The following is a 27,699-nucleotide window of genomic DNA, read 5'->3' on the forward strand; positions in this document are numbered from 1 at the left end:
ATTTTTGTTTATCTTTCAGCGTGTTCTTCTCTCTGTTGTCCTCCAGGGGGAGTTTTGAGGCTAGCTGTTAGCTAGCATTGACAGAATCAGTGTCTGCTAGCTAGCTATCAGCTTTAATAATTACAATTTAAACCAGTTTCAGTTCATCAGCCACTCGTCAAAAAAGTCCATCTGAAATAAAAAGTTTTGAAATCACGTTTCTTTGAAAACATAAACCGGCTGAGTCACGTCAGTCTTTCTCTTTTTCATTCTGACTGCACCTGTAAGCTAGCGGTGCGTTAGCATGAGCTTAGCGGTCAGTTCGCAGTCGCTCCAATGGAGCTAGCGCAAGTCTCGTTAGCCGAGGACGGGGCTCGGAGGTTTGCGCAGCCACTGGAAGAACAGCCGCCGGTGGAGGCGGTGCCAGCGCACGTTGCCCTCCACGATCTCCAGCGCCCGCGGCAAAGCAGGCCCCGCCCCCACGCCGCTGGATTGGATGAACTCCTTTAACTGGGGAAAGAAAGGACAGGAAGGAGAAGGAAGAACAGGGGATAGGGGGGAAGGGAAGGTGGAATAGAAGAGGTGGGAAAAGAGAGGACAGATAAAAGTCGTTAGAAAATAGACACCACCCCCCCCCCCCCCCCCCCCCCCAGTGTGGAAAGAGGTTTGAACCGACATCGTGTTGAGTGTTGACGTTTGGTTTTCAGACCTGGTTCAGAGCCTCAGATCAGGAAGAACTAACTAAATATACAGATTCCATCTTTACTAACACGGAGGAGGAAAGGTTAATGACCTCTACTGCAGCGAGCCACCAGGGGGCGACTCAGACAATCCAACTTCCCTTTTATGAGTTGATGTTGGAAACCAAATCATCTTCCAGCCAGACGGAGGAAAACTAAAGGTTTCTCGACGTGTCAGTAGAAATCAAAGACGTTTCCTTTTAACGACGATTAAACAGAAACTTGAAACGATTCATTAAAACCGAACTTTCCTTTAAAGGTTTGATAATTCAGGGGAAACTCGTGTTCAAGCTTCACAATTAGAACGTTTTCTACCTGAAAGTCAAAGCATCAGAGGGAAACTTTGACTTTAAAGAAGGTAATTAAAAGACAGAAGCTTCTGGATCCAGCGGTGAAACGTTTCTTCTCCTGTCGATAGAGAAACTTTGTTGAAGGAGACTTTGTTTCACGGTTGAGGACGAAGAGGAAACTCAACGTTCAGTTTGACGGATTCACTGGAGCGCAGAACAAAGTTCATCCTCCTCCTCCTCACTGTAATGCAGCTCGTATCGTTAACTCTGCTCTCAGCTGCTGCCCTCCGACACTTTATACAACTATTTCACTTCCTAATTTCTGCAAACTTTCTACTTTTGACTCTCCTCTTCCTCCTCCCCCTCTTCCTCCCCCTCCTCTTCCTCCTCCTCCCCCTCCTCCTCTGTGAGTCACACTTTTTTATATTTGCTGAGTTCCCGGACGCAGACTTTACTTTCCTCTAAAATCATATCCAGGAAAAGCAAACAAAAAACCCTCACATCATTCTGTTTATTAGATGAAGTTTGGGCGCTCGGGGGGGTTTCTATTTTAATTCTGAGTGGTTTTAATTCACCGGCTTCTCTGACACTGACGCCAACGCTGAGGCTGGTTTTTCATTTCAACAGGAGTCGAGCTGCAGATCTCTCACAGAACTGGTTCATCAGGAAAAAGCTTCTTCTTTCAAAACCTTTATGTTTTCAGAGAAGGTTTCAGGTTGTGGACGTGTGTGTGTGTGTGGGGGGGGGGGGGGATTCAGAACCAGCATTTATTCAGCTCTGTTGTGTTCGACCTCTCACCTCTTCTTCCTGCTTTTATTTCATTTCTCTTTTCAAAGCATCTCAGAGTTTTGTCCAATGTATTATATTGGATAATAAACTAAACAGTGTAGAGGAGGATGAGTGTTAGAAGCAGATGATAATGTGGAGATGACGTGTGAGCTGCTCTCAGTCCTGCTGGTGGATAAACACTGTTACAGTGAAGCCGAGGTCGATCACACCTGATCTGCTTCTCTTTGAGTCGACTTCACAGGTTTGTGTTTCCAGGTCTGAGGTTCAGATCCTGTTCCGTTCAAACACTAAATCACATGACTGACGTGTTTCTTCGTGATGAAGAACCAGTTCACACCTCGTTGGGTTCAGAGCTTCAGACTCGTCAGTTCAGTGTGAAGCTCTGAACATCAGGTGTGAACGGTTCCTCAGAGCAGAGCAGGAGTTCTGGGTCTGGATCAAACTGAACCAGGGTTCTGTTGGTTTGCAGTGAAAACACTTTGTTGGATGGTTTGGACTTTTGGACCAATCACAGGAAGTACAGACAGAATTAACAAGTAGGAGAAGAAAGAGAAGATGAAACTAGAATTATATAAACTATAAATGAAAGTCTGTTTTCTGAACAGTGAATAAAGCAGGTCTCTTTCTCTCTCTCTCTCTCTCTCTCTCTCTCTCTCTCTCTCTCTCTCTCTCTCTCTCTCTCTCTCTCTCTCTCTCTCCATCACTTATCTCAGGTCTGGACTATGTGAGGATCCTCTATAATATATAAAGTGGGATGTGGAGCCGTATAAATAACTACTTGCTTCCGAGTCCTTTAGGAAATCACTGAGGCTTCTTTAAAATTGAAAATTGATTTCATATTTCTTTGGTAAGATTCTTTTGATGAGAAAAGGTGCTGGAGCTGAGACACAAACACAACGTCAGTGAGAAGAGATGAAGCTTCAGCCGCCCGAGGATCTGCAGTACTCGTGTTTTAACTGAAAACGTCCATATTCAATATTTAACGTTTGAACCTGAGAAAGCTGGAAAGGTCTCAGCTTCTTCTAATCTGTAACGTGAATTCACTAGATTATATTTAGGATTATTGCAAAGAGAATGTTTTATTATAATCACTATTATCATGTTTTAATATGGAGGAACATTTTTAATTTAACTTGAATTTAAGATTTATCTTAGTTTCGTGTCATTGATCTCCAGCTCGTGAGGCTCAGATCTGTTCTGTGTTAGGTTGATGTGTGTTTGTGTGTTTGTGTGTTTGTGTGTTTGTGTGTTTACCTCGTTCAGTTCTTTCTCCGTGTTCAGGAACTCTGTGACTCCACTGATGAGTTTTGAATTCATGAACAACGCTTCACCGTAACTGGACAGAAACATGAACATCATGATTCAGTTATTTCAGTTTTCAAACAAACGTGATTCCTCCACTGGACGGCTCGAGTCTCACCGAGCGTTCAGGATGTCCCACTTTTCTCTGAAATACTTCCAGGCCAGGTTTCGACCCTGCGGGTTCCTGCCCACGTGGATGATGACATCGATCACGTCCTGCTCAGGGACCAGGTCAGAGGTCAGGGACAGGTTCAGTAACCTGAGAGAGACGGAGGCAGCAGGTTAAAGATGGAGCAGCCAACTGGAAAATGGTTCTTCTGTGATGTGGAGGAGACGGAGCCACACGGAGCTCAGGAGGCTCAGGGTTCTCTAACAACCTGATATTCATTCCATTCAAATTAGATAATATGCAACTGTTTACTTTATATTAGTGTAAATAAGAATACCAACAAATGTTCAGTTTTCTTTATCAACATCATAAAACCTTTGGTAATGTTGTATATCATGCAAAACAATTAGCTTGTACATTTTTAAATGCTAACATACTGGATATACATGAGCCAATTACACAATAACTTGTTTGTATGGATTTGATTTTCAGAATTCTGGTGCCGAGGATCATTGTAATACTGACTGATATCGTTTCATTGGATAAATAAAGAACTAACGATTATTATTTTCTGTCTTCGCTCTTCATTGTCTCCAGGAAACCAAAGTCTTAAGAGGACAAACACAAACACAAGCTGTAAACCCGTGCATGTGATTTACATTGTGTAGTTTTTGTGTGGTTGTCCTGCAGGAAACGAGACGTACAGAGTAATCTGATTACTCGCAGCCGCTCTGGGATTGAGGGACTTGTAGAAACCTTCACACGGAGCGTTTCTCTGCAGGAACATGATAATTCAGACGTGTAAACACATGAATCCAAGTTTCTAACGTGTGTTTTAAGATGAGAGACTGAGAAAGACAAAGGGACAGAAGAAAGACCTTCACTCGTCCACAGGCTGCTCACACTTCACCTTCATCTGTCCTCCTGCTTTGGGTTTTTCTGTCACACTTCTCTGTATTGTAGTGTGTGTGCGTGTGTTTGAGTGTGTGTTTGTGCGTTTGCGTGTGTGTGTGTGTGTGTGTGCGTGTGTGTGTGTTTGTTAGCTGGTTGTTTGTAGCTGGCGTCTTTTCATTAGACCCCAAAATCAATTTTCTCTCTCTTTTCCCACAATCCCTCTGTGCTGAAACCATTTCCTGTGTGACCAATCAGTGTGTGACTGGGCTGTGTGTACGTGTGTAGCTGGGACTCTATGTGTGTGCGTGTGTCCGTGACTGTGTGTGTGTGTGTGTGTGTGTCTGAAAGCTGTTATCTGAACATGCAGTACCACCTCTCTGATTGCAGAACAGTTTACTGTGGTTGAAAAATCAATACCTGTCGCGCACAAACACACACACACACACACACACACACACACACACACACACACACACACACACACACACACACAACCCATCGGGTCACGTTGCGTACTTCTGGGTGTTTGTGATATCCATCCTCGCTAAAAAAGATAGCGACTGTTAAGCACCTGATTATATACACCAGAAACAGCAACACACACACACACACACACACACACACACACACACACACACACACACACACACACACACACACACACACACACACACACACACACACACACACACACACACACACAGAGCTACATTAATCTGGGGCCTCAGGATAATATTCAGTTCTACTTTCACTCACTTTACGATCTGGTTTCTCTCTGAGATGCTAACGTCAGAACTCAGTTAGAATTAAATGAATGAAATAAAGATTTAAATGAACAGTTTCCGTTTCCTCAGCTTCACGTCTCACTGAGCTGTTCTGTTGGGATCGGATGTAAATACAGTTGAGACCAGGGACAGCACTATTTCAAATCAGCTGCCAAAAACAAACATTAACGAAGCGAAAAAATAATAATGTTTGCGACGAATCTGCTTTTAAAGGGACTCCATACTTTCATATTAACAATAAAACAAGAAGCAGTGTGTAAGGCTGGTAGTCACAAGCCCACAGGGAAGCACACTCCCGCTCTGTGAAGTGTTTTTCATGTCTGTCAGCTCATTGTTTTGCTTTTTACGACTCACAACTTTACTGTTGTGGTTTAGTCTCGCAGCTGTCGTTACTGTTGGGTCCAGCAGCTTTTTGTGTTTTCACAAAAACTGCTCGAGAAAACCCAGGATGCACTGCACAGCAGCAAACTGACTGAGTCCGGGAGCGGCTGGTGAACACTGAGCTGCTAAAGAGCCTGAGACGTCCTCCAGGAGGTGGTGGAGACCAAACAGGGAGGTGAAAGAGAGGTGGAGGTTCCACTTCAACTCATTAGATCAACACTAATATGACACTTATACGACTTAAGACCTGTTTGACAAGTTGGTAACGTCACCTTCAGCCCTCTTAGAGCGGTAGGATAGTTTTTACACTAATTAGAAGGTTGATGGTTCGATGCTGACTCCTCCATTGGGCATGTTAGGGGGCAAGATACTTAACCCAACTGCATTCTGGTTTTATTATTATTATATTGTGTAGTTTCCCCCGTCTTTTCTCACCAATCCAGTATTTGTTTTTAATAAATCTTTTCCTGTGTTGTCCGGCTGCCCCGCCCCCTGCTGGAGGTTCTTTATAATCTCCCTGGTGAGCACAGGCGCTTGTCTTTGCTCGTACGTTAATGAAAACAAAGTAGATCACAAACCATAATGTGAAAATGCAAATTAGTTTTTTTCCATGCAACAGCAGATGATCCTTAAATGAACCAAGAAGCCAAACGATGCTGCGGAAAACTGCATAATGAGATTCTGCAGGATGAGCCCAAGAACAAGTGCAGAGATATTTCTGTCTCGATGTTCCTCCAGCACAACACAGACTCCTCTGCTAACCACCTGAGTCACTGTGTGTGTGTGTGTGTCTCTGTGTGTGTGGGATGTGGCTTGTTAGTGCGAACACTCTGACTGGTCGATAACAGGAGTGCGAGGTGAGTGTCGTCCGTTTGTACCTGTTGAGGAGGAAAGTGTTGTCGGAGCAGGTCAGGGCCTCCAGCAGGATCTTCTTCTCTGACACGGCGCTGGTCGAGTGGAACTTCATCCAGATGAACTCCCACACGTCCTCGTCCATCAGGCTGACGCCGGTGCAGTACACGATGTCTCGGATGTTGGGAGGAATCCTGCAGAGACACAAAGAGCAGTTATCACACGAGGGAATCAGTCACAACAGAGAGGACACAGGTCAAATCAACTGAGGGACGTATTTAGAAGTATGTTAATAATGCAAAACTCTCTCTGGAGTTTCTTAAACATTTCAGGTTTGGAAGATTTCCTCGGGTCTGGCAGCAGCGTCAGTGTGAGTGAGAGCAGCGGAGACAGGATGTGAGCGTGGACCAGAGAAAGTGATAAAAGTGAAAACCCCGATAAGACACGTCTGCAGGATTAACCGGAGACGCTGCCTGGATGCAGAGTGAGAAGCTCCCGACTCCATTAGAGCAAAAAACCTTCACTTCTCCTGTGGCAGAAAAATGCAGAGCCGAAGACTTCGCCTCCGACTAAGACTCTGAAAAGCTGCGTAAGCCAAACTGGCTGGAGGACTGAATTAATCTGCTGGAACAGAGTTTGTTCCCAGTTTCACAATCTGCTCAGATTTATTAAGATCGTCTGGATATAGATTGAGATTCTTCCTCGGACCCCACGTCATGAGAGTCAGAACGTGTGGTGGACAAGTCTCCAGCTCTTAACACTGGACTCAATTTTGTGCTGTGGAGGCTTCAGCCGAGACACACACAGACACACACACACACACACACACAGAGAAACACACACTCGCCCCAGCTGGTTAGTGGCCTAAATCATCAGTAAAGCAAAAAAAGGTGAACTTTTCCTTGACCCTATGAAGTGTGTGTATGTTTGTGTGTGTGTGTGTGTGTGTGTGTGTGTGTGTGTGTCTCTGTGTTTGTGTGTGTGTGTGTATGTGTGTGTGTGTGTGTGTGTGTGTGTGTACTTGACCTAAATCGTCAGTAAGGCAAAACTAAAAACTTTCATCACAATACAGTGAGCCCAGCTGGCGTCGGAATTACAGTATATACTGAACTATCACATTGTGTGAATGAGTGTGTGTATGTGTGTGTGTGTGTGTTAATATTGTGTGCATTTATTATGTGTGAGTGCAGGGTGAGTGATGCAGGGAGAATTACATCATTCACCGACCTGGGAAATCATTTTAGATATGCTCCACTTAAGAGCAAGCTTCAACACACACAACACAACACAACACAACACAACTAACCCCCCCTCCACACACACACACACACACACACACATTACTGCTGACAATGGCGTTAAAGTCCTTCTGCCAAACCCAGTGCACTGGACTGTGGGTATTTATGAATGTGTGTGTTTATCCAGATAAACAGATTCTTTTAATGTGAAACATGAACTTCTGCTGCAGCTTCTCTCTCTGTTACTGCCTCCGTCACCTCTTCATCACTCGTCCTCCGTCACCTCTTCATCACTCGTCCTCCGTCACCTCTTCATCACTCGTCTTCCAGGCGCTGTCGTTATTGGTAATGGAAATAAAAGCAGTAATGTGGAGGTTTCCTCTGCAGAATATCAAACAGTGTCTCTGGAAACCTCCAGATGGCTCAGATCCCATAAACTAACACACTGGAGGATGTTTTGTGTCCTAAGGTTCTAACTTCCTGGTGAAATATCTCTCACTCTTCCCCGGCATCGAACCCCCGCTCTGACAGTAAACATGTCTCTCCACCATCTGCTCTGTCTGTCTGACGCCACACTCGAAATGTCACTTTGACTTCTGAAAATCGCTACTCCAGAAAGATTCCACATTTAAATTCCTCCACAGAGCAACAGGAGCACAGAGCGGAGACTGGAAACAAAGATGGACGACGCCCAGAGAAGCAGCGTGAGCACGAGGAGAAGAGCTGAAGCGGGAGCATCAGGAAATATCTGAGTGCAAGCGGACAGTTTGAGCAAATCTAAACACAAACAGGAGATATTAGAGTTACCTTAAAGAAGTTAAGCTAACACACAACTCACGAGTTCACAGCTCGAGCGCAAGAAAACTGTCTAAGCAGCAAAATATCTGAGTGTGAGCGAAGGGCTTGAGTGAAAGCTTTGAAAATCTGAACGTGGAATCAATAAGTGCTGCTCTCAAACTGAAAGACCTCAATCTAACCCATGAGCAGGTCGCTAACGATCTGGTGCTCAGACCTTCACCAGGTCAGTGCTGTGGTTACATGCTGCATGTGAAGCAGAGTGGACGGATCAGGGAGGTGGACGGAGGCTCGGCTGCTCCGCCCTCACACCAGGTTCCTCCAGGAGCACCGAGGTAAATCTGAACGCTGATGGATTCAGATCATTTCATATAAAAAACCCCGGTGGGGGAGTTAACATCTCAAACATGAGTCGCTTAGTGCACTGATTACTCTCATTGTTCTGGAGGAGGTTTCCCAGCAGGTGGATTTCAACACCCTTCACGTGCTGGAGATGCAGGTGTGACGCACATCTGCTTTTTGACTCCTCTCATCAAATCATTGTTTTTTTAAATTCACACAGAATTAAATCCAGTCGCTGCTGAAGGAGCCTCAGCTCCTGTTCCTCCGGGTCAGATGAGGTCGCTCCTCACAAGACGGGTAATTAGTGTGGCTTCCTGATAAAAAGCAGATTTGGAATGAAAATCACATACGTGTGCTCTCCAGATGGGATTAGAATCACTGAATGGAGAATGCAATATTGAAAATAAAATCCCCCCGGAGAGATTAATCCCTCATGAATGTTGGATTTATCCGGCGCCCTCCCCTCGCTGAGAAATGGAACATTTCCAAATTTCTTCCCCAAACTCCAAAAGGCACAGACTCGGGAAAAAAATGCAGCTTCTCCAAAAAGCGCGGCCATATGGCGTCGAGTGAGCGGCTCCCTCGTGGCTCGCTCCATAAACAAAAACATAACTTCTGAAAAAGACCGAAAAACGAGACGAAAACAAAAGACGCAGAAGTTCTATAATAATCAGTTGAGGTCGGTGGATTTGAGAAAACGAAACACGCACACGTGTGTGGCGATAGTGAGGACATGTTCCTCGAAGCCTCATTCACAGAATCCTCTGGACAGAGTGTGATGCTGTGTTTAATTTAGTGTTTTTAATTTATGCACGTGTCTTATCACCAGCTCCCTGCTGTCCTGTACAGAGCAGCAGCATCTGTTTCTATTTAACTTGCTGTTTGAAATCTAATTTTGTGGATCTCGTTAAGGCCCCGGAGGGAGGCGGGGGGGGGGGGGCGAGCGGGCAGCACATGAAAGAGAAGAAGTCACAGGCAGACAGAGAAGAGTGAAGAATGGATGGAGGAGAGGAACAAATGGAGGGATGTGAGAGGAGGACGAGAGGAGGTCTGCTGCAGGCCTTCTCACAGTCCCCCCCCCCCTTCATCCACACACAGGGCCGTGAGAGAGCTGGTGTGTTAGTGTTAAGGTTACACAACATGATCTGGACTTTGTTTATTTGTTCTCACTTCATTCAAGTCGCTCTCGTACTTTATATTTATACTGTGGCTGTGACCTCAGGTCCTCGTCCTTCAGAGGATCCACCCGAGCTGACAGCTTTTACACTACTTTGACTTTAAATGTCCCGACTGATAACATGGAGAGGACTGGATTTATGACCTATGCCTCAGCCGTCTGTGTGTGCGTGTTTGTTTGTGTGTGTGTGTGTGTGTGTGTGTGTGTGTGTCTGTGTGTGTGTCTGTGTGTGTGTGGTCACACCTGTTCTTGTTGCTGGAGATCCAGTCGGAGATGTAGGCGACGGCCTGACGGTGGCACTGTTTGTTCCCGAAGCTACAAGCTAACATGATGAGCTCCCTCTGCAGCTCCCTGCACACACACACACACACACACACACACACACACACACACACACACACACACACACACACACACACACACACACACACACGCACACACACACAGAAAACACAGGTTTAAATAGTGTTAAAGACAAAGTATTTCATCTCTAAAGTAAGAGAGCATCTCTGCTTATCACACTGGAAACTATCAGTGCATGTACTGTGTGTCTGTCTGTGTGTGTGTGTGTGTGTGTGTGTGTGTGTCTGTGTGTGTGTCTGTGTGCGTGCTGCATACTCAGTCTGGTACGACGCCTGAAGGACGTTGCCCTCGTTGCCTGGAACATCTGTCGGCCAACCCATCTGATGGTACCGTGCTGCAACCTGCTTCAACACGTAGTCCTGTTTGAAACACACACACAGACACACACAATCTTGATCAATGGACAACACTAGCTGTTAGCGCTATAAGAGACAGATCTGCTGATTGATACAAATATAATTGACTGACTGACTGACTGATTGATTGATTGATGATTGATTATTGATTGATTGATTGATGATTGATTGATTGATTGACTGACTGATTGATGATTGATTGATTGATTGACTGATTGATTGATTGATTGATTGATTGACTGATGGATTGATGATTGATTGATTGATTACACTGAACAGGCTGTATTCCTCTGTGCGGTCCAGCAGCTTGTCCAGCTGGTAGAGCGCTCGGCTGGCGGAGTGCCACGGCAGGAACGACGTCTCCTCGGGCAAATAGCCAATCAGCTGCAGGGGGACACCCTGGGGGAGGTACCCGGCCCTGAGAGAGAGGGGGGGGGGGGGGGGGGGGGAGAGAGAGAGAGAGAGAGAAATTAAAGTCAACAGTTTCATGTTTTGCATGTTTTTCAACGACTTCTCTTCACATCAGGACACGCCCACATCACTTCATTGAACTGACTCGGTGGTTTGTCACATCCCAGCCACCGTACTCTGACCCTTTGACACATGCAGCTTTCCACACTGTTAACTTTAATTACATTTTTTACTCTTTCAAAACTTTGTTATTAGAGCAGAGTCCAGGAGACAGTCAGGTGCATTCTGGGACAGGAATCCAATTGAGGGGATGATCCTGGCGAAGATGTGATCTTTAGCCCTCAGTCTGTGTGTGTGTGTGTGTGTGTGTGTGTGTGTAAGTGTGTGACTGTGTGTGTGTGTGTGTGTGTGTGTGTGTGTGTGTGTAAGTGTGTGACTGTGTGTGTGTGTGTATGTGTGTGTCTGTCTGTGTGTGTGTGTGTGTGTATAAAATACATTATGAACACACACATTAAGATTAACTTGGCCTCTTGATGCCACTGGAGGTTTCCAGCGGCCCGGGTTGGAGCCCGAGCGCTCATGAATATTAACGAGCTTCCGTTCTGCGCTCATTAACATTCATGATGTTTCGTTGAAGGGGGGGGGCAGTCACCTGGTTCCTGCCTCAACCTTCAGCCCCGCCCACACCTCATGAATATTAACGAGCGAAGTCAGAGAGGTGATGTTGGTCCGATGATTTCATATTCTGATTACTGACGACCAGCCGAGACAGAAGCGACCAATGAGAACGAGCCTCACTGAAATCTATGACCTCACAGCAAACAGCGACCTTTACTCAAGAGCTGTCAATCACACTGACTGACAGCTGAGTCCGATGTGACTCATTAAAAACAACAATGTACAGTTTATAATCATAAATAATCAAATGAAAGTTCAGTTGAGAGAACAGCGCCCCCAGCAGCTACATGAGAGAACAGCGCCCCCAACAACTACATGAGAGAACAGCGCCCCCAGCAGCAACATGAGAGAACAGCGCCCCCAGTAGCTACATGAGAGAACAGCGCCCCCAGTAGCTACATGAGAGAACAGCGCCCCCAGCAGCAACATGAGAGAACAGCGCCCCATCAGCAACGGGACGTGATCTGCAACCAAAGAGGATGTGTCACTCTGTTGGACTTTCGGGAGCCAGCTTTGACGAGCAGCTCCGTGCACAGATCCTCAGCCATGTTGAGCTGTGACAGTCTTCAGGTGAATCACTGACTCGATGTGACGCAGGCGACAGTCGTGTCAGTTTAACCGACGCTCAGCACCAGCAGCTTTAACTGTCTGTATTTGAGTGATTCAATCGTAAAAGAAAAAGAGAAGGAGTAAGTGAAGTAAAGAGTCACGGGACAGTTCAGGGTCAGGAGGTAGAGCGGGTCATCTACAAACCAAAGGGTCAGTGGTTTGATCCCTGGCTCCTCCAGTCTACATTCCAAAGTGTCCTCTGAGCTCTAAATTGTGTCTGTCAGCTGTGAACGGTGTGTGTGTGTGTGTGTGTGTGTGTGTGTGTGTGTGTGTGTGATAATACTGGAAACATTACTATATAAATAGTATTATAAAGAGTTTTTCAGAGTTCACAGCTCGACTCGGACCCAGAGAAAGTGATTTAAACTCAGAGGGTTCTTCTTATCAGAAACATGAACACTCCTGATAAGATCAGTGTGATAAGAAAAGGACAGAAAAGTCCAAAGATGTATTTAACGTCACAGTTTCCTCCGTCTGAGGCTCAGCTGGACACGACACAGGTTCAGATCCCGGTCAGTTTCCAGCAGTGGATCAGATCGGATGAGGATCAGCTCCACTTCTCCACCTGCAGTGTTTTTGTGGACTCACGGAGACGGAGACAGTTGGACGGAGACAGACCTCCACACAGAGTTAATCTGTTCCAGATAAGACTCTAAGTCTCTAAGCAGCCACAGGAGAAAACTATAAATTCCGGAAACATCATATTTCCATAATCTGCCTCGTATCAAACGCCGACCAACCTCCACGCACTCACCTCCATTCCCATCAGGCACCTGGGCCCTTATTACCATAATCCATCCAGCCTGTAGACACTTCCTGTTTACAGCTCTGTGAACGACTGATGGGACTGAACGTGAAGGTAGAGCGAGAGAGAGAGAGAGAGAGAGAGAGAGAGGTGCTGGTTACCATGGCAGCCACATCCAGCCATTGATCTTTTCTCTTTTTCTTTTTGTTTTTGTTTTATCCGTCATCATCATCCATCACCTGATCATCCATCATCCATCCAGCCGCAGCCGCCTGGAAACCTCTCCTCACATTTGTTTTATGTTTCCTCTCTTCTGTCTAAACAGAGGCAAGAAACGACCTTTCAAATATTCTATGAAAATTGGTTTTGTCAGTGTTTCTTTCCTCCGGCTTGTTATGAAGGTTTTTCTGTGAATGCAAAAGTTCTGCAAAGTTAAGAAGCTCAAAGTCTGTGAAACCAAAAAAACACTGAAGCTCCTGAAACATCCCGAGAGGAGTCCAGACGTCAATTAACAACAATTAATGTTTAATGTGCTAAAATAGATATAATGATAGATATAATGCATTAATGAAGCTGGAACCAAGCTAGCTGTTCCCTGCAGTATTCAGACTGAGCTACATTAGCTGCTAGCTTCTTATTCACTGCACAGATTATACCGATAGGGTTTTTAACTCATCACCATCGAGATATCAAATAACAGTTGCTTCAGCAATTTCAAATAACAACTTTAAGACCAGAAGTCCTCTCTGGTTCACTTGAGACCTGGACCAGACCTGGGACCAGACCTGGGACCAGACCTGGGACCAGACCAGGGACCATTCAGACCGGGTCCAGATGATCAGGAACATCTCACTTTCTGTCCCGGTCCTGATGAGGTCCTCAGATCATCTCATCATCACTGTGATTGTTTTATCTGTTCAACTCTCCCACCGTGTGTGCAATGAGCGCTGCAGCCTATAGGGGGCGCTAACAGAGCTTTGAACTGAGCTCATTAACTCGTTAACATCGTTAAGGGCCAGTTAATTGTTTGTCCATTAGCCATCAGCCAGGCTCAGTGGAGAGCTAACGAGGGTCTGCTGTGGTCGCCTGCACACAGACACACACACACACACACACACACACACACACACACACACACACACACACACACACACACACACACACACACACACACACACACACACACACACACACACAAAGAGGCGACATCCATCACTGTTGAAGCGCACTCTCAGGGAGACACAGTCATTTATTACTGCTAAACTAGGTTCTCTCATACAGTCGCACACAAACACACACACACACACACTCACACACACTCACAGACACACAATCAAGTCACAGTCGCACCAATAAGCAGTTAGCGCTGTGTGGATTACTCGAGCTTCAGTCAATCGAACTGTAAACAGAAGAAGAATCAGCTGCAGTGGAATTAATGTGGAGTTAAAGATCAATCAGAGTGAAATGAATTCTCAGAGTGTGATCAGAAAAAAAACTGCTGAAATAACATCTCTGTAAATAAAGCTGCTGCTGCTGGGGGGGGGGGGGGGGGGGCTGTCACTCTGGAATAATCCTGACCAGCACATTTTCCTTTTGTTTCTGCTGAGTGAGCTGCAGGAGGAAGAACACAACCACTAACACAACCATGAACAAAACCACTAACACAACCATGAACACAACCACTAACACAACCATGAACAACACCAGGAACACAACCACTAACACAACCATGAACAAAACCACTAACACAACCATGAACACAACCACTAACACAACCATGAACAACACCAGGAACACAACCACTAACACAACCACGATCAGGAACACAACCACATACACAACCAGGAACAAAACCACTAACACAACCATGAACAACACCAGGAACACAACCACTAACACAACCATGAACAAAACCACTAACACAACCATGAACACAACCACTAACACAACCATGAACAACACCAGGAACACAACCACTAACACAACCACGATCAGGAACACAACCACATACACAACCAGGAAGACAACCATGAACAAAACCAGGAACACAACCAGGAACTCAACCACGAACACAACTATTAACACAACCACTAACACAACCAGGAACAACACCAGGAACACAACCACTAACACAACCACGATCAGGAACACATACACCACCACGAACACAACCATAACAACGACCACAAACACAACCAGTAACAAAACAAGGAAAAAAACCAGTAACACAACCACATACACAACCACGAACACAACCATAACAACAACCACAAACACAACCACATACACAACCAGGAACAAAACCAGTAACACAACCACATACACAACCACAAACACAACCATAACAACAACCACAAACACAACCACATACACAACCAGGAACACAACCACATACACAACCAGGAACACAACCATAACCACAAACACAAACACAACCAGTAACACAACAGCGATCAACCACATTGGGTGAAGTCACATTAGTCCTCACAGGTTGTGGTTAACACTTATGTTCTTTGGTGGAAGCTTCAGACTCAATTTAACAACAACAACACAAACCAGGTATAAAAATACACATATAATCCTATCGTATAAATATATTATTGTCAATTATTTCTTTAACTGATTCTCATGCTTTACAGTTGAACCGATGATTCAACTGAAGCAGTCGTCCGCCTGTTTCCCACAAACATTGAGATTCCAGCTCTGGGTGGTTAGGGAACGTTCTCTGAGGTTTGAACCTGATCCAGTTTCAGACCCGGGTTAGGGTTAGGGTTAACCCTTTCTGAAGGGTTAGGGTTAACCCTTTCTGAAGGCTCCCTCGCTCCCTCGCTCCCTCGCTCCTCGCTCGTCAGCGCTCGCCCTCAGACGCAGGACGGCAGCTCAGCTGTCTGCGCCGCGGCTCATTCAGCATGACAGAAAACAGATGGCTGAGCGAGGGAGATACAGGAGAGAGAAAGGAGGCGCAGATTGAGTTATGGGGCCGGTGTCAGAGTAGATTTTGGTTACAGAGCTCTGAAGGCTCCGGGCTGAAAACGTCATTATGAGAAACCACTCACTCCTCCACGGCTCCCGCCCTCTGCGGCTGAGGCCTCGTTCACTCATCACCGAGAGGCCGACTCGCCCGGCTGCTTTCTGAATCTCTCTCCTCAGTTTCTGAGGAAGGAGTCGACTCGTGGACGAGTGTCTGACCGACGCACGAGTCCTCCTGTCAAATATCTGTCAAATAACTGATCTGAGCCACGAGGCAGCGAAACAGAAGCAGCTCTGAGAACAGGACGACTTTCCAGCTGTTAGATACAACTGAAGAATATATGAAATTGGATATTTAAGCCATAATTTTCCACTCACAATATAAAAAAAAAAGAGTCTCAATCTTATTCCTCAGTGACACCATCACTTTCAGTCAATAAACGGCCTCACAGGAATCTCTCAGCTGTAAAATCACATCCATTGTAGGATCCTGACCTGAATTCAAACCCAGTGAACTCAAGCTGGAGCAGAAAGGAAAGTTTTTCGAGACATTTCTCAGCCAAATTCAAACTGATTGATTTTCGAGCGTCCAATTAGTTCAGCAGCAGGTTTTAGAAACACTGAGGTAATGAGTCGGACAGAAAAGGTGAAAGATATTCTATTAAAAATCCAAAACATCGATGAACCCACACGTCACTGCAGCGTTAAAAGAAAACTCTGAGTTTTCACCAAGTGCCTCAAAAACGAGATCCACGGACTTTCAATCAGACTGGAAACAAGCGTTTGGGCTGATTTCAGTGAAAGTGAAGCTTAGTGAAAAGCTGCTCGCTCTAGACGTGCACACGCGTTTCAACACAATAATGCAAACTTCAGTGTGAGAGGAGAAGCGTGTGCTGGTAAACCCCCGAGCCGCTGAGCTGCCACGCCGGCTGTGGATGTGGAGGAATCCAGCTGCGTCTGAGGCCTCGGGTGCAGACGCATGTGAATGTGAGAAAGAACAGAATCTGAACTGAATTCACAAACAGGGCGTGATACCTGTGACTCTGTTGATTCATGTTGAGCAGATGACGACAACTCTGAGATGTGTCAGTCCATTAAAGACACAAACAGACGTGTGTCGAGTTCAACAAACACAAACGACTTATCAGAAACAGAGAGACACAAGCAGACGCAGAGGATCGGCCTCGCTGCTCGTCCAGATGTCTGAGCCATGAACCAATCAGAAAGACGCACAAAAAGGAAAACCAGATGTTTATGTGCATATAATACACACACACACACACACACACACACACACACACACACACAGTTCAGTGTGTATATACTATACTCGTTGACGTAGATTGTGAATTTTGGCGTCTCTTAAATCAGACGAGGCCAAAAACTCGTCCTTCTTCCTCTGAATCAAATCTCACGAGTTTAAAAATCTGTTGGTTTTCAAGTTCCTTTGTTAAATTCTCCCTCGGGGTTCTAACAGTGAACTGTGAGGAGCTGTACGTGTGAGCGAGGACGTGTTGTACACATCACATTATTACACAATCTCTGTTTCACCGTGTGCATGAGGCCTGAACGAGGAACAGGAAGTTCAACTGAGCCCAAACTGGTCGAGAGAAGAAGAAGAAGAAGAAGAAGCGATGACTCACCGGGCCAGGTTAAAGGCGTCGTCGATAAGCCCCGCCCTGTTTCCCACCGAGATGATCTGAGGAAAGAGAAAAACGAGAGACGGGATGAAAACGAGAAACAGAACCAGAGCTGAAGAAGAGAAGAAGAGTTGGTGGGAGGGTCTCACCTCCGGGTTGTGGTGGAGCTGCTGAATCAGCAGTTTCCAGTTCTGGAGGTCGTAGTTCACCCGGAAGTAACCGGTCTGGTTTATGTTCCCAAGAAGCCAAGTGCTGTCGTCCATCTGACCAATCCTGTGCGTCTCTGAGATCAAAGAGACGAGTCAGCCAATCATCAGATACTCAGATGATACCACACTACATGTTTACTCTGTTAAAACTGGAAACTGAGGTCGAACAAAACTTAAGAATCTATTCTCAAAGTGTAAAAAAGCTTAATTTTCTTGAAACTGACCAATGAGTAATAATTTAATTTGTTTCTCTACTTTGCAAAAACAAACTCTGCATCGCTCGTTTTTCCAGACGGAGACAGAATATTAATCTGTTCTTATTTTCAAAAAGTTTTATTCAACAGAACCAGACGTAGAAAGAGAGTTCCTCCAGAAAATCAACAAAGAACTAAGTTTTACTTTTTCCAATAACAACAATAACAGAAGCAGATGAAGCGACATTCTTAAAAGAAATACTTTTATTTTATTTAAAAATTTATAAGAGTTGACAGTTCCGACAGACAGAAAGAAACTTCATGAGACAGAACCTCAGATCACATGTCACATAACGAGATGATTAACTTGTGATCAGGTGAAGAAGATAATACTCATGTAAGAGTTTGTTGTGTCAAAGTTAATGAGATAATTAAATCCTGATCATAACTGTAATTGAGATTGATAATCATTAATATGTGTACCTGTCCTGTTGTTGATCCAGAGGAGTCTCTCTGAACTCATGGTGGACGTGTTCCCCACAGCCACCGTCAGAGGGACCTGCCACTGTAAACTACAGAGAGAGTGGGGGGGGGGGGGGGGGGGGGGGAGAGAGAGGGGGGGGAGGGGGGGGGAGAGAGAGAGAGAGTGAGAGAGAGAGAGAGATGTCAGGGACGGTCAAAGGAATGAAATCAGGTTTTATTGCCTCACTTATCAGATAGAGAGAGAGGGAGAGAGAGAGGAATGATCACTCAACATCAGTCGGCTGTAAATGGAGCGAGCGACACTCGCTGTGTCACAGGGGGAGAGAGAGAGAGGGAGAGAGAGAGGGAGAGAGAGAGAGAGAGGGAGAGAGAGAGGGCGTGTGATGGCTGCAGCAGCTGTTGAACATCAGTCGAGTGGCTCAGGGTGTTTCTCAGAGAGCGAGAGGTTAAACGAGTCGTCCAGTCAGAAGCGAGTGATTCTTCTTCTCTTCTTCTCCTCGGCTCAGACGCGTAGCCGCTGCTTTACCGCCCGACTGGTTCCCACCGAACCCATCAGGCTCGTGGAGCCTCTTAAAAACCAATTAGACGATCTCAGAACGGCATCGGCTCAAACGCAGCAGCTGACATTTAAGGAGGTAAATGATTTCTGAGGAACGCGACAGAATACAGATTCTTTAGTTTAATAACAAACCATCGTGACGACAGACAGAGAGGAGGAAAGTTGTGTTTGGAAAAAGAACACACGCACACACACACACACACACACACACACATTTCCTCCTTAAATGAGTGGATTGATTGGAGTGTGAGAGAGTTTGTCTGTAATTAAAATCCACTCTAATTAAAATATGAATCAATTGAGTCAGAATGAGTCTCCGGAGGTTTTAGTTGGAGCTAAAGAGAAGGTAACACTTTAAAGGCTCATTTATTACTGTCATTAGTGTGAGTGTGTGTGTGTGTGTGTGTGTGTAGGGGTCATTGTAACACAATCAGCCACATAAAGACCATCTACCAGGCCCGTAATACATATTTGTCGCTGTGGGCAAACTTCGATCAATACCACTGCCTAGCAACGGAATATTTAATCTGATATTTATAACAAGGTGATTGGCAGCTACACACACACACACACACACACACACACACACACACACTGAGCAACATGGCCAGCAAAATGTGTTCATTAATATTTGATTGGAATGAAGAATGTTTATTTTAGACAACTATGTGTGTGTGTGTGTGACTATGTGTGTGTGTGTGTGTGTGTGTGTGTGTGTGTGTGTGTGCGTGTGTGTGAGAGTGTGTTTGCTCAGAGTCAATGATTTATTCATCAGAGCTAGAAACACACACACTTGTTCAGCTATCCTTGTTAGGACATTGCTTTCACTTCCATTCATTGCTGACAGTCTAACCTTGACCTTATATTAATACTAGAAAACACACATGCAGACACACACATGCAGACACACACAGACACACACACTGCAGCTTTCCCCTGTCTATCTTAATATCTAGATACATCTGTGACAGCTACACAGGCTGTGTCTCAATCCAGTGCATTAATTCTATTCTTGATTTTAATTATTTCGTTTGTATCTTTGTGACATTTGCTTCAGTTCGATGACACAGGACATAAATAAACTTCACACCCTCTGTGCCGACTCATTAATAATTCATCAGTGTCCTGTTTAACCATAAAACTCATTAAATCAAACAGAACCCCCCCACGTGATCTCTGTTTACCTGCAGCCTCGTTTCACACTGACGAGCTGTGATGTGTTTAAAGTCTGACTTCCTGTTGGATTTGTTTCCAATATCATTAGTTCGACCTTCTCGTTACAGCCGTCCTCTGTTTCTTCTCCTCCTCCTCCCCCCCTCTCTCTCCCCCCCTCTCTCTCTCTTTCTCTCTCTCTCTCACCTCAGTTCTTTAAAAAGCACTCTGTTCCTCCGTCTGTGGCTGTTTGACGATAGTAAAAAAAAAGAGAATCTCAAACAGAACAAGGAGGAGGAAGAAGAGGAGAATGTAAAGTGTTTGACAAAAAGGAAAGTGTGATCTTTAAAATGTCACCTTAACAGCTGAAGTCAAACAGAAAGTTTGAAGAGAGACGTTCTTTTACTTTAACTTTTATAAAAAAGCTTCTTTTCCCACAAGAGAAGAAACGACTCCGTCAGACGTTTAGGAGCAAACGATTGGTTCCTAGTTATTAATCAGATTGATAATCGGTTCAACTTGAAGTATTAATTAAACAGGAAGTTAGGAGCTGGTGTCTGAACCAAAGAAGGTGTGAAAATAACCTCACCCTGAACTCTCCTGGTGTCGTGTTTATCACTCTGAACTTCAGATGCTAAATATCTCAGAAACTTTAAAGACGACACTGAAGAGTAAATATTTACTTTTAGTTTAATTTGGGGACGTTTGCTGAATGTTATTTTCCATCACTCTCACTCACTTCCTGTCTCGTTTGTAATGTTGATACTGATTCATCACTGATGAACTGGACGTGGCCCCTCAGCTGATTAAAGTGCAATAAACTAAAATACATTTCTAACTTTTACTGATTAAACAAAATATTCACTCGACACAACAACTTGAACTCAACAAGATAAATTAGATTTAAATCAAAAGTTCAAGCTTCTGTTTATTTTACAAACTAATATATTATAATCTAAATGTTCATAAAGCATCAGTTTATTTAACACAAATTAATAATTAATCCTCAGTTTGACTCAGAGCAGTGATGATCACACTGAGCAGGTTTCATCTCAAAGACGTGATCTGAACACTGGTGAACTGTCAGCTCCACTCAGAGTGTTCACACGTCCACTGATGTTTCTGTTCATTACTGTAGATTTCTCAGTTTGTTTCTACGAAGCCCGTGATCTCTCCCGCAGTTTGAGTCGACAGCGTGTGTTTCACTGTGGGACGCCGCTGCGCCTCTGTACGCGGCTCCTCGGGATCAAACAGCGGCGTCGGCCTCTGATTCGATGCAACGTTCAGCCGAGACGACGACTCACACTCAAAACACAACGAGTCTGTTTCTCTGACGTGTGAACGCAGCCTCGCGAGACCAAACAAGAGCAACAAACAAAGACTTCAACTCCACCTTAAAAACAAACGGCTCGGGTTCATCAACTGACAAGACCCCGGGAGCGACTCTGAGCCGAGGAGCTCGAGAGCAACACGAAAGACTGAGGATGAAAGAAGGAGAAGAACAGAGGAGGAGGCGGAGGAGGAGGAGGAGGAGGAGGAGAGGAACATGAATTAATACAAAATAAACAAGGTAAAGAAACTTTGAGGCACAGAGCAGGTCAGAGGGATGTAAACGTCAGTCACAGAACAAAAACATGTCAGAAAGCAAAGAGAGAAAGAAAAGACGAGAACAACAGGTAAAGAAAAGGAGGAAAAGAACTGGTGAAATATTGATGCAGGAGAAAGTGGGTCGATAAAACAGGGAAGAGAATAAACTCCAGAGGTTGTGAAGAATGTGAATAAAACATCTCGTGGATCAAATATGGATGAAACACAAATGATGAAAAAGGAGGTGAAGAAACTGACGAAAACTGGAAAAGTGATTTTTCAGGAGAAAATTTGCAGCGCGACCGTGAAGAGGACGGAGCTGGTGTTCAGAGTGAGACCGAGCTGCAGGGGGCGCCGTTCACAACCGAGGGGGTCCGACGAGAGTCACGCAGAAAACACAACGGTGAAGCTGAGGTCAAGAGGTCAGACGTAGACTCCGGGTCCAGTCAGTGAATCCAATGCAGAAGTATCTAAAAACCCGTCTTCTCTCTCTGACCAGCAGGAGGCAACTGTCCCCAAGCTCTCCGTCAGGCTCCTCCCCCCAAAATGGTCACTTCTGGTTTGTAAAAACAAGATGGCGGGGAACAAACTGAGGCTTCAGAACAGCAGCACTCAAACCCAACAGGGGACGTCACGGCGGTTTGATGCCGAAACAAACAACCCCCCCCCTGAATGTGATAAGTGTTCCTCAGCTCCTCAGCTCCTCGGTTCCTCTCAGTTTGTTCTGCTTCTGTTCAGACACTCGTCCTCACTGTGGGTTTTCTGTTCCGTGGTCGATTCCTGTTTGATGTCAAATTAAACTCGGGTCCCTGAAGTCGTGACCTGTTCAACCTGCGGTTTAACCACAAGAGCAACTGGCACAGAAAGTTATCGACAACTTCTGACTCTGTGGTTTGAGATTTGTTGATAGACTGAGGAATGTCCAATGGACTATACATCACAGGTGACCAGATCTATATGGTAAATATAATATACAGCTATTCAAATATTGTATATATGTTTTGCCTTCCGAGCTGCTTCAGAGTTTCACACTCACCTGTTGTTGCTCCTGGCTTCCTGTCCATACAGGAAGTGCTCCTGGCTCACGCTGATGTAATGAGTGGGCAGCTGCTCTGATTGGTTCTTGGTGATGGTGATGACGGGGTATCCCATTTGTAGAGTCCACCTGTCCATCATCTGTCCGATGTTAATGTCCTGCCCATCAGAACGCATGGCCTGGACCAATCACACATAAACAATTAAAGACTGATAATCATTCACACTAATTGATCAATGATTGGTTACATTATTAATGAGGCTGTTATCTCAACACTTCATCAATAACCTGGAAAGAGCTTCGTCAATATTTCATCTTTAAATCACCTGAAGACTTCCTGTTAATTACAGATCTGATTGGATGGCAGCTAATTAAATATAACGAACAGCGCTAACGAAGAAGCTAATTAAAGCAACAATCTCACAGTGAAGCAAACAAGCCCCCCCCTCCCCCCCCCCCCCCCCTCTCGATGAGTCGATCTTAACGAGCGTCTCCAAACTCTTCATTAGAACAGATCGGTTAAATAATTACCAGCCTCAGTCTGGATTATATTTTTTACCCCAGGACAATGAATGAGGAAGAGATACAGGTTTGAATCCTTGCCCTTGAGCAAGGCACCGACGTTACCTGAGTGAGTTTGTTCCACAGGTCGTCTCTGGCTGCGTTGCTGTACATGTGACTCAGCAGGTAGTCCTGGAAAACAACAACAACAGACGACAGGTCAGGAGGAGCCTGAACGCACCACGTGACAGGAAGTGACATCAGCAGGTAGACTCTGCACACGACCCGCAGCATCTGGACAAACTCCCATCATGCATTGCACCTGATGGGAGTCCAGTCTCATGATGACATTAAGTATAAGAGGAAACTGACTGAACCACACGAGAACATCATATTTAATTCTTACAGGATAAATATAAGTGGTTTGAAAATTTGATTCAATCTGATTCTATATTCAAAGTAAATGGATTCTTCTCATATATTTGAATGGTGTTTGGTGGAAATCAGGTTTAGTAACCAGAGGAATATAATCTCCTGAGCGAGTGACAGAGTCTGTGACTGTTTGAAACCGTGGAATCGAACATGATGGACACGAGGAACCGGCCTCGTGCAGAACTCATCTTCTGTGTCGACTCCAAAGAGCTTTGGACTCGCTCCTCGCTCGGAGTTTCTATATTTCCAGAGCTAACGAACAAAGTGAAGAGTGACAAGCTCCTGGAGAGAGTGTGCCGGTTCAAAGGGAGGCTTAGCGGCGCGGTGGCGATCCGCTGCTGACGGCGGCGTCGGGTTTGATCTCCGTGTGTCTCCAGCGTCACGAGGACAAGAAGAAGAAAACTCATTCCCCCGAGCAGAGGACGGAGCGAGAGTCACAGCTTCAGGAGGTCGGTTCAGCTCGTAACGCCACAAGAAAGAGGAGGGAGAGAAGAGGAAGATAAGACGGAGCACCAACAGAGAGTGTGTGTCTGTGTGTGTGTGTCTCTCTGTGTGTGTTCCTCACTAACAGTCAGTTGTCGTTGTGTGAAGGGACGCTGATAAGGAAAGAAGAAACTCTTTATTGGAACAAGATGACACACATGATAACAACAAAGTCTGTGTGTGTGTGTGTTTGTGTGTGTGTGTTGTGTGTGTGTGTTGTCTGTGTGTGTCACCTTGTCTCCAGCTGACGTGAACAGAGATAAACACACACACACAGTTTAACGGTGTGATAAACTTAAACCAAACAGTTTCCACTGATAACGAACGTTCAGTGGAACCAGAGAGAGATTTGCTGATTTATGTTGTGGAGTAAAAGTGTAAAGAAATATACTTGAGTGCAGTACAGATACATGAAAATGTACCTGTAGTACAGTAAGTACAGTATCAAGGTCAAAGTACTTTGTGTTCATTCTACTGATTAAGACTGAATTAAACAGAAAATACAAGCAGTTCACTTTGCGGATTAAAATCCACGTGAACGGAATCAGAGACATTTTAAAACTTTAAAACTTCAGCTGCAGTTATCGTCTTTGTTTGGATTCAATGATTCACAGTGAAGCACCTGTCATACCACCGATTATCAGAGTGAGACTCATCATCTGATGTTTTTTACGGTTTGTTATGAGTCATATTTTTCTCTAAGTATCTGATTCAAGCGAAGAAATGAAGCAGAATCAGTTTAAAAACCTTTTTTCTTCTTTTTCTGCAGAATAAAGGCTTGAAAAATGAGAAAAGAGTTTTTATATGCAGCTGACGTCTGAAACAAATGTTCTTATTAGGTAGTTCAGTGCATTGTATGTGTAATGTGCACACACACACCCCACACACACACACAAACACACACCGTACAGTGCATTGCTGCATCAGCAGAGTTTTATATAGCCTCTGGTTCCCGGCCTGTTTCAGGTCACTGACGGCTGCTGCAGTGAAACCAGGACTCTGTGTTTTTGTGGAGGATTATTTCCATAACTGCTCTTTCTGAATACAACCAGCGTTTAACCCACTTACACATGTGATGACATCATCTTGATTTCAACTCCAGACTGATCCTCTTGCCGTTTTGCTGATAAAAGCAGTTTCTCTACTGACCCGAGTGGATTCTCTCAGATTGTGTGTCAGTGATGTTCCGGAGACGTCAACACTAAGCAGCAGAGAAGCTGTTAGCAGCCGTCTGTGATGAATAATGCAGCTCAGTCTGTCTGTGGTTAATGCAGTTAAATTAACTCATGACTGCTCTGCTTTAATAAAACAGGAACATTTTCCACGTTCAGTTATTCCCGAGTTTCTCTGCATTTTCTCTTTGTGCTCTGATTCATGTGTCATCACTTTGTGTTGCAGCCGGCGCTGAGCTCCTCTTTGAACGAGTCCCAGAATAAACTGAAACACAACACAACAAACTGATGGTTCCTCATCACACTGAAGTTTCCTCACTTCATGTTTAGCTGCTGTCACGATGAAGCTGTTTTCAGAGCTGAGCGCAAACGTCCGAGTCCGAGTCCGAACGTTAAACTAGAACTTCTCCTGCAGCAGGTAAACGTCTGGAAGCTTCACAGAGAGAGAGAGAGTGGACGTGTGGACGAGGTTTCTAACACGTGACGGACATGAAGCTGGATGAAGAAGAGGAGGCGTACACGCAGAAGACGAAGACGAAGAACATTTTGTACAGTTCTGATTCCACAAGTAAAAAACATCCTCTCAAACTCGCCCTGCAGCCAAATCTGCTCATTTGCTGCCAATCTGAGTTCAGTGTGTTCCAGTCAGTGTGTAGCCACAATATGACAACACACAAACACACACAAACACACACAAACACACACAAACTGCAGCTTTTCCCTGTGGCCCTCAGAGAACCTGGACCCACTCGACACTCGAACCCATGACACTTACGTTGAGGCCCTTTTGGAACAGCGGCTGGCCCATCACGTTCGCCAGCATCCGGATCAGCGCTGCCCCCTGCAGGCGGCCCAGAGAAACACACTTTTAAACACAACAGCAGGTAAAACACTCATAAATAAATCAGGTCCAGTGGATCAGAGATTTTTGCGTGAATTTGTGCACTGTCAAACTGTCGTGACATTGTTGTTCTTTGAGGAAATGAATTGTGCGTTACTAGTTTCCGCTGCTAACGATGCTAACACTGCTAACACTGCTAACGATGCTAACGCTGCTAACGCTGCTAACGATGCTAACGATGCTAACGCTGCTAGTTGCTTCTACCTCACCTGGTTTGGTCACAACATCCGTGGAACAGGTTTGATTGATCGAATCACAATCACCAAAAATATGTCTTTGTTTTGTTTGAACCCAGACAAGCAAGTTAGCTTAGCTTAGCTTAGCTTAGCCTAATGGAAATTAGTTCAAACAACCCCAGATAGGGCTCTGATTGGCAGTGATGGAAACGTGACAAACAGGTGACTGCACTAATTTATTAAGACAACGAGGTGAGAGGTCGAACATGATGCACCCTGGGAAATATCATAAAGGCTCCATAACCCTTTTTTATTCACACACGTTTCCCTGCTGATTGTGGTTTAACAGATCCTCCACTCCTCTGTCTTCCCCTCTTCACTCTGTTCCCTCTCTCCTCCGTCATGTTTTCAATCTTCGAGGTCCCTCGTCCCCCCCCCCCCCCCCCCCCCCCCGGGCCCCTTCTCCTCCCTGTTGATTGGACTCTGGCTTCCTGCCTGTGTATATCTGGATCCTCGCCTGTTGGATTGCTTCCTCCTGCTTCGACCCTCGCCTGCCTCGTCCTCCCCGTGAAGCTTTGTGTGTCTGTGTGTAAATAAATTCACGGAGCTGTTAGCGCTGCCTCTGGTTTCTGCATTCGGATCCTTTCTGCTGTGTCCTGGCACCGGCTCCACTTTCTGTGCTGCAGGTAATTGGAATAAGTTTTTCTCTGTTTTGGAAAGAATGTTAAAGTGTTTACGCACATGGGGAAAACTCAGAGTGGAAACTCGGCACCGGGGTTTGTTTGTACGTAGTATTTTGTGATGTTATCGTTGATGATGCATATTGTTCTCATTGTGTTGCCTCATTCAGCCACAGAAGATTAATAAGTTCAGGAGGACACATACATTTCACTTAGAGGAGCCACTTAGCTTCTGTAAAATAACTTCATTGAAATAAAACGTTTGCGTTGCTAGTTTGTGGACGGGGCTCCCCTTGTGGATGTTCCTGGTACTACTTACTATTTTTATGCTTCTGCACCAGTGACATTTGGAAGAAAGAAACTATCGTTAACTAAGAATCAAGACTGACCTGATTAGAATCTGGTGATTTTTGTTTGCCTTGCGATTGCGATATTTATTCAACACATTTAAAAAATCACCTAAAATTTGCCACAAACGTTCCAACAGCCTCGAGGATGAATTGAATCATTTCACGAGGGTGAGTCGTACGTCTTTGTGTTATTTTTCGTACCTTTTTGTACGCGATCCAGTCGAAGACTCGGTTGATGTCCGCCGCCTGTTCCACCTCCTGGGAGATGGGGTGGGAGGAGCTCAAGCCGTCCAATAGCATCACCTCGTGGAGGACGTCCGTCAGGAATCGTTGCTTCTC

At 45.1% G+C, this 27,699-nt stretch overlaps 1 protein-coding gene across 1 annotated transcript; it reads right to left on the reverse strand.

Annotated features, from left to right (window-relative positions):
• Positions 1-336: 336 nt before the first annotated feature.
• Positions 337-27,699, reverse strand: LOC128429217 (thyrotropin-releasing hormone-degrading ectoenzyme; the record flags this gene model as incomplete). Its single annotated transcript, XM_053415491.1, is given in 14 exon segments — positions 337-489; positions 3,053-3,134; positions 3,219-3,359; positions 6,148-6,315; positions 9,917-10,024; positions 10,292-10,395; positions 10,663-10,810; positions 17,449-17,504; positions 17,595-17,728; positions 18,332-18,420; positions 22,666-22,844; positions 23,293-23,358; positions 26,029-26,094; positions 27,562-27,699. Coding segments are annotated over 14 exon segments (1,632 nt in total), but the record flags the coding sequence as incomplete, so codon positions are not given.

This window comes from Pleuronectes platessa, chromosome 22, assembly GCF_947347685.1.
Source record: "Pleuronectes platessa chromosome 22, fPlePla1.1, whole genome shotgun sequence".
Taxonomy (NCBI): Eukaryota; Metazoa; Chordata; class Actinopteri; order Pleuronectiformes; family Pleuronectidae; genus Pleuronectes; species Pleuronectes platessa.